General features: G+C 58.3%; 1 protein-coding gene across 1 annotated transcript in view; it reads left to right on the top strand.

The window, feature by feature from the left end:
* The window catches only part of LOC102040296 (fibrillin-2), a 73701-nt gene that overhangs the window by 27333 nt on the left and 38353 nt on the right, over positions 1 to 8015 (top strand). The window contains 3 exon segments of the mRNA XM_031064740.1: positions 3296 to 3421; positions 7292 to 7444; positions 7829 to 8015. The exon segment at positions 7829 to 8015 is cut by the window's right edge and continues 8 nt beyond it. Coding sequence (XP_030920600.1) covers positions 3296 to 3421; positions 7292 to 7444; positions 7829 to 8015 — 466 coding nt within the window.

The following is an 8015-nucleotide window of genomic DNA, read 5'->3' as shown; positions in this document are numbered from 1 at the left end:
TCCTCACTTTGAGCCAGGGTTTGATCAAAGCACAGCCAGAGGATGGATTTGTGACCCAGGTGTGCCCCAATCCCAGCTGGGCAGGAGTTCCCTCGTTGAGTTCTGGGTTCATTTTGCAGTGGGGAAAGGAGGGGATTCTCTGCTTCCCTCTCATTTTCAGCTTCCCCATCCAAGCCTGGCATCCGGGGAATGTCAGACCTGGATGAAACCCCTCTGGGGGGTTCTCCCCGGCTGCCCAGAGCTCGAGTTTGGTGCTGGGGGATTCCTGGGGGGAAGTCAGCCGCAGCTCCAGCTCGCTGATTAGCGCTGTCCCCTCATTAACGATGTCCCCTCATTAACGGTGCCGTAATCGGCTGTGAACTGCTGGGAACGGAGATAACGGCGGTGCCTTCCTTATCTCCTAACCCAAACCTTATCTCCCAACCCAAACCTTATCTCCCGACACCTGGAATTCGGTCCCAGGAGGACAAGGACGCTTTTCCAAGGCAGATATTCCGCGCTGATAGCGGCGGCTCCGAGCTGCAGCTGGCTCTCCCCTGGCTGGATTCTCAGCTCCAGCAGGAAAACCAATCCTTTCGCTCTCAGGGAAACTTCCAGGCCGGATTTGGAGCTGAAGCTCCTCCAAGTCCGGGCTTGCTCCGTTCCAGGCTCATCCCTGGTGGATGGGGCACTTCCAGAGGGTGGCTCGTGTTTGTCCCATTGTCCATTGTATTCCGAGGAGCTCCGGGGGTGATGGGAGTTTCTGGCACTGCTGCCTTGCTGGGGGATCTGAGCAGGCTGGGAAACAGGGAAATGTTGGATTTAGGGAGGGGAAGGCTCAGGCTGCTCCCTAAAAACCTCTGGAGACGAGGTGGGCTTGGGAAGCACCCAAAATTGTGTTTATGTCGTGCAAAAAGATGAGGAAAGAGGGTAGGAATTGGCAGGTTAGGGATGAATTAACCCATCTCACGGCTGGATTATGGTGGAAAAAAGGGGAAAAAGCAGGATCTGTTGAGGTTTTCAGGGAATGAGAGCCCGGGGAGAGAGGCAGGTTTGGATCCAGCTGAGTTCTCAACGCGGCGGGAGGAAAATTGTTGAGGACACAAGAAAATTCCTGGTGCACAGAGGAGAGAGGGAACATCAAAGCTGAACTGGGACACATCCTGCTGCTCCAGAGACCTGGAGCCGTAAATCACAGGGAAAGGGGGGCTGGGGCATTTTCAAATGATCCTGGAAGCAACTGGAAAAATGACACCGAAGGGAGCAATTCCGTGGTGTGGAGTTAAGGGGCAATCGCTGGCTGGACAAAGCTTTTCCTGCCATAATTCCAGGCTTTCTCTGCCAAGAATTTCACTTTTTAGCAGCCCTTCCTGTGCTGCAGGACAAAGGCCAAGCTCTGCTATCAGTGAGGTAATGCCAGTGCCTCTCCAGGATGCTTCCCAGAGGAATGTGTCCTGCATCCAAAATCCATCCGGGGCGATAAGAGACAAAACAAAAATCCATGGAGAGGCACGAGGAAAGGGAGGGGAAGGCTCCAGCCAAGCTGTGTGCAGCAAGCTCGGCCAGGATTTGCCCATTTTTGGCCTCTCTGGGATATTCTGCCACAGGGAACAAATCCTGGGATCCCAAATCTCACCTCTGTTCCTCACCCCTTTAGATGTGAGGTGCTCCTTGTGCGCCCACAGGCCAGCCCTTTGCCACCAGGGCACAGAATCCTGAATTTCCTGACGTTCCTGCACCACAGGAAGCTCCCCAGAGTTTTCCATGGGCAGATGGAACCCCACAACCGCTTCCTTTCCATTTCCTCACAAACCCCCTCTGAAGAGCTCGTTGTTTGGCTCCATCCCGAGCTCGTTTCCCTGCATTTGGGTGGTTTGGAGCTTCCATGTCGCCCTCTGTGGTTCCTTTCTGCGAGGGGAGGGCAGTGAGTCCCTGGAGACCCCAAGGCACGAGCCCTGGGGGTGTTTTCTCCATCAGTCCCTGCGTTTTTGGCACAAGGAGAGGTTGGGGTTCCCACAGCCCTGGGGGCACAGTGTGGGATGAGCTCTGCAGCTCCAGCTCTCCCAGAGGCTCTGCAGCCTTTGGCTTTTCCAGCTTTTCCAGCCTTAAGGACCAGGCCAGTTCCAATCCCAGCCCGGCTCCAAAATCAACGTTTGCCTTGAATCCTGCCATTGTCTGAGCAGCAGAGCTCAGGATCCTGCTTTAATTTCGAACAGAAGGTTGGAAAAGCCGGGAAGGAGCCAGGCTGGAGCTGGCAGGATTCCCTCCCGGCGCTGGGTGTTAATGAGAGGGCTGTTAATGAACCCATCCCACCGGGTCAGCGCTGCCTCAACGGCTCCAAACCACCACGGGGCACTCGCAGAGGGAAAACCGAGAAGGAAAATGGGCTGGGGAAGGGCTGAAAGGACAACAGAGCGCAGGGATCGGGTTCCTGAAGCACAGGATGTGGAGTCCTGCAGGAATGGGCTCTGTTCCTGCTCCTCGGAGCTGGGATTTTCCAGGGGTTTCAGGAAAAAAAGGAGCTGCAGATGGATGGAAGGCCCTGGGTTTTCCATAGGAGTGGATTCTCTGCTGCCTTGGGGTGAGGGAGGCACGGCAGAGGCGCAGATCTGGCAGCAGCCCCAGGTCTGGGAGCCTCCCCAGCGCCACCCCAAGCTTCGGGCTGAGTTTTTCCAGCTTTGCCTTCCTAAAGCTCTTTTCCTTGCAGAGCCCCGTGGGCTGGAGCCCAGGGCAGGGCTGGGGTTGGATGACGGGGCAAGGCTGGCTGATAAAATCTGATTTTGGCCGCAGGGGCCCAGGTGGGGGAGGCGTTTCTGTGCTCTGCTCTGCTGCCCTGGGGCTTTTCTGGGCATCAAGGAGCCAGAGCAGCACCGGGGCGCTCAGGGGTGGCCAGGGGCAGAACTTGAGAGTCCTAAAGAGCCAAGCAGGGATTTGTGTTCTCCTCTTGACTGGGATAGAACCAGAGAATGGAATTGTGGAACATCCTGGGCTGGGAGGGGCCCTCGGGGGGCTGCAAGCCCAAGCCACCACCACGGGCTGGACTTGCAGCCCATGACCAAGGTGACCTGAGGGACCAGGACTCCAACCCTCCCTGGCAGCCCTTTCCAATGTCCAGTCCCTGTTTCTGGGAGGAATTTCCCCCTGCTGTCCATCCCAAACCTCCCCTGGGAAGGGCCGTGGAGAGCAGCAGAGACTCCACAAACGGCAGAGTTTTAGTGACCCCCAGCATCCCCTGAGCCCCAAAGCCCAGCTGCATGGTTTGGGTGGGGAAGGGGACATTTTCCATGCTCCCCGCGCTGTTTTCTGTGCCTTGCAGACGTGGATGAGTGCGGGGCCATCCCGGGCGTGTGCGATGGAGGCGAGTGCACCAACACCGCGGGCAGCTACGTGTGCTCCTGCCCCCGCGGCTTCATCAGCAGCCCCGACGGCTCCCGCTGCCTCGGTGAGGGGGAAAATGCGGAATTTGGGGCGGGATCAGGGCCGGGAATGTCCCCACAGGGGTTGGGGTGGTGCTGGGATAGGTGGGGAACGCTCCTTGTTCTCCAGGCTGCTCCATCCTGAGCCCGGCTGGGCTCGCTGGGTCCTTGTCGCCCTCCAGAATCTGGGGTGGTGGGGGGGTCTCACTGATGGAATGGGGTGGGAAGGGTGTGAGGAGGAGGAGGAAGGTTGGGAGGAAGGCTTGGGGCTGGGAATGTGGGGGGAATGAGGAAGGAATTGGAAGAGGGGCAGTGAGGGAGGATCCCCGTGCTCCTCTCACAGAATATCCCATCTGGATATCCCCAGTCTGCAGGGGGACCCCAGCCTCTCCCCCTCCCCTCCTGTGCTGGTGTTTCCCACCAGTGCTCCCAGTCCAGCTGGGCTGGCTGTGCTGGTGTTGGGGTGTGGGAGTCCAGGGGGAGCTTGGAGCCCTCCCTGGAGCACGGGGGGACACAGGGACAGCCCCAGCTGCACACCCCTGCCCTGCAGAGGGACAGGGAAAGGGCTCCAGGGAAAACAATCTGGGAATTTTATCCCCTCCTGCTGCTGCTGCTTCCTGCTCCCACCACGGCTCATAAATCCCGGCTGCTCCGGGCTGATATCCACAGGGCTCGGCTGGAATCAGCCTTGGGGAAAGAGCTCTCAGCCCTGGGCTGCTTCTCTGGATCCTTCTGGATCCCGGGAAGAGGTGCACAGACAGACCCCCATCCCTGTGGGGCTGCCAGGGGACCTCTTGCACATTCCCCCCACAGCATCCCATTCCTGCCCCCCTTCCTTCAATTCCTGCCCTCCTTCCCCTTACAGCATCCCATTGCTGTCCTCCTTCCCCCATTCCCGCCCTCCTTCCCAGTTCTGCCCCCAAAGCCCTTCCCGGGCTGCTGTGGGAATCCCAAATCCCAACCCCAGCTCCCTGGGCTCAGCCCTGGCCCATTTTGGCTCCAGGTGTTCCCATCCCAAAGCCCCAGACTGGCCCCAGTCCAGAGCTCTCCCCAGCCTGAGCTCTGCTGCCTCCAACCTCCAGAGCCTGGAGTGAATTGTTTGAATTTCTAACAGATCCAAACTCCTTTCCTGTAAATATTTGATGGTCCATTGGTACCCAACCCCAGTTCCTGGGATAGGGGAGCAGCTCTGTGGTTACTCACACTCAGCATATAAATCCCAGGGTTGTTTTTTCCCCTGGTCTGAAAGTCCATTTGCCTTCAGGAAGATGAGGATGGGGAGATTTGGGAAGAGGAATTCCTCCAGCACAGGCAGGGATTGGTGGTGCAGGCACAGCTTTCTGTGGAAATGAATTCAGAAAAAAAAAAAATCAGCTCCAAATTCTTTTCTGGCCACGGATCCTGGAGCAGAATTAAATGTTTTAGTTCCAGGAGGGGAAAAAAATGTTGTGAAGTGTGAGTAAAAAGTAAAGCCCAAGTCCTCTTGTTTGGGAAACTGATAGATTTTAATGGGAATGGAATTTTTTCCTGCTGTTTCCCAGCCCTGCCATGAGCCCAGAGGGGTGTGACAGCTCTGGGATGAGTCATGGGGACATTCCCCACTTTCCTTGAAACCAAGAGCTTCGAGAAACGAAAATAAATACAATTAGAAAGCCCAGATTTAAAAATACTGCCGAGCTGATGGAGCTCAGTGGGCTCTGCCTGCACCTGAGCTGGCTCTGGGTGCTGCAGCTCCTTTTTGGGGCAGGCTGGGTTTGTTTTGGCAGAACCCACAGCTCCTGCTGGGCTGGGGCTGCCCTGGCACCCAAACCCTGCCAGTTCTGTCCCAGGGGGGTTTGTGTGCAGACTTTGGGGTTCCAGCTTTCCATCCCATGAAGTGAAGCCAGGGAGCAGTTGGGAAAGTGGAAATGGATAAACAATGTGGGCACTTTTAAAGCCTCAGGAGAGGGACATGGCCACCCTGGAGGTGACAGTGTGAGGGTATTGAGGGGCACCAGCACTTGCTGCATTCCCCTCCCCTCTCAGCAAAGCAAACACCTTTTTATGGCACTGCAAGGATCTCAAAAAGAAAAGTTTTCACAGCTGGCACAGCAACACCCAGAGCTGGAGCTGACCCCCAGGGCCAGGAGCTGCTTTCAGTGCACTAAAACCCCACCGGGAGAAAAACCCAAAGGAACATTCATGGGACCATTAAAAAAAATTAAAAATTGGCCTTTCAGTGCATTCCCAGATGTGCACATGGTGTTCCCTCCCTCCCTGCCACTCAGCTCTCCTGCTCTGGCCTTTTTTGAGCTCTTTTTTCACCCTGGGAGTGCAGCAGAGCTCTGGGGGGTTTGGGCTGTGCCTCTCCTGGGGCAGCAGCAGATTCAGCACCTCCAGGTCTGGGTCTTGCTGATCCCAGCCCTGGCCTCAGACAGGCTTGGGAGGTTTCATTGAGGGCTTTGCCTGCCTGAAGATCCCTTTTTTTGATCCACTTCGGTCTAAGAAAGAGGAAGAAGGGAACCTGAGGGTTGTGGAATCCTGGTTTGGGTCGGGAGGGATCTCAGAGCTCATCCAGGACCCCTCCCACCAGCCCAGCTTGGTGGGATGGGCTGTGCTGGATAACCTCTCCTGCCTCTCCTGGCATCAGGGTCCCGCCATGGGATGGGTGCAGGCCCTGCCAGACCCCCAGACCCAGCCTGGCATTGCTTCTGTCCCCTGAGGATGGGCAGGACCCCCTTCCCCTCCTGCCCTGCCGTCCTGGCCGGACCTGGTCACCCCCAGGGCTCAGTCCCCACCTCTGAGCTCTCTCTAATCCCAGCTGGAATTTCCCCTCCCCTCTCTCCTGCAGCATTTTCTGCTTTTCTGGGGTTTTGTGCAAGCTGGACCCAAACACCCCCAGGGCTTCTCCTCCCCTTCCTGAGGATTAGGGGCTGATCCAGCTTTGCATTCGATCCCTGCTTTCAAATCCCCCTTCTCCGGGTCTGGCTTTGTGGCCGCTGGTGTTTTTGGTGGGTAAAGTTTCCTGAAAGGAGCAATTCCCCCCGAACCCAGCTCTGAGCAGGGGTGGGGAAGGAGCTGCTGCTTTGAACTGGGGTCGCTGTGCCCTGGGGGTCCCCGAGCTGTGCTGGGAGCAGAACGCACCCCGAGCCCCAGATCAAACAGCCCCGGGCCATTAATTCCAATTACACTCCCGGGAAGTGGCAGCCACACCCCGGGAGACTTTCCCCTTCATTAACCGACTTGAGAAAAAGCAAGGTGGGAGAGCAGGAGGGGAAGATTCCCGGTTTTCCTGCAGGGGTTGGTGCCAGGTGGATGGAGCCTGCTGCACTGAGAGACCCTCAGTGCCCTGGGCCTTGGCCAGGAGCCACAACCCCCCCGGCAGGGCCAGGGCTGGGGTCAGGGGGGCCAGGCTGAGACAGGGGATGGCCGGGAGCGGTTCCATCGGGATGGGCCCTCGGGAGCTGCCTGAGAGGGTGGTGGTGGCACATCGTGATTGTGTCTTCTTCCTTTCCCTGTCCTTGTCCCTGCTCCTGTCCTTCTCCCTGTTCTTTTCCCTTTCTTTCTCCCTGTCCTTGTCCCTTTCCCTGTCCCCATCCCTGTGCCCCATCCCTGTCCCTCTCCTCATCCCTGTCCCCATCCCCGTCCTTCTCCCTGTTCTTTTCCCTTTCTTTCTCCCTATCCTTGTCCCTTTCCCTGTCCCTTTCCCTGTCCCCCATCCCTGTCCCTCTCCTCGTCCTTGTCCCTGTCCTTGTCCCCATTCCTGTCCTTCTCCTTGTCCTTTTCCCTTTCTTTCTCCTTGTCCCTGTCCCCACTCCTGTCCCTGTCCTTGTCCTCATCCCTGTCCCCATCCCTGTCCCTCTCCCCTGTCCCCATCCCCGCGCTGTCCCCACCCTGTCCCCGCGCTGTCCCCTCAGACCAGCGCCTGGGCACGTGTTTCTCGGCGCTGCTGGGCGGTCGCTGTGCCGGGGACGTTCCGGGCCAGGCCAGCAGGATGCAGTGCTGCTGCGACTCGGGGCGCTGCTGGGCCATCGGCCAGACCCCCGAGGTGTGCCCCGTGCGGGGCTCGGGTGAGTCGCCCCAAACCGGCACCCCAAAACCGGCAACCCAACCCCTGCCCCCCAAAACCGGCACCCCAAAACCGGCATCCCAAACCAGCACCCCAAACCAGTGCTCCAAAATGAGCACCCAAAACCGGCATCCAAAACTGGCACCCCCAAACCCTGTCTGTTGGAAAATTAGGCTGGAAAAGCCCCCCAAGAGCCACCAAACCCTGTCCCCAAGTGCCACCAACCCCTGTCCCTATTCCCACCATTTCCCATTCCCACCATGGGGTGAGGGGTGTTCAATCCCTCCTCATCCTTCTGCCCCATTCCCACCATTTCCTCCCCCCATTCCCCCCAGGACCCACCCTTTGCTCCAGGCACTGCAGCCAAAGCCCTCTTTTATTTCAGACGAGTACCGCAGGCTGTGCATCGAGGGGCTCCCGGTCGTGCCAGGCTTCCCCGGGAACTTCCCAGGAATTCCCGGATTCGGGCCCAACGGGGTCGGGCCGGGACTCAACGGGCCCGGGGGCATCGGCCCCAACGGGGCCAACGGGCAGGGCGGGATCCCGGGGCTGCCCGGGACGGGGCCGGGGGG

Source organism: Geospiza fortis, unplaced genomic scaffold (assembly GCF_000277835.1).
Source record: "Geospiza fortis unplaced genomic scaffold, GeoFor_1.0 scaffold569, whole genome shotgun sequence".
Classification (NCBI taxonomy): Eukaryota; Metazoa; Chordata; class Aves; order Passeriformes; family Thraupidae; genus Geospiza; species Geospiza fortis.
The sequence above is the reverse complement of the archived record's forward strand: the minus strand, read 5'-3'. Positions and strand labels throughout refer to the sequence as shown.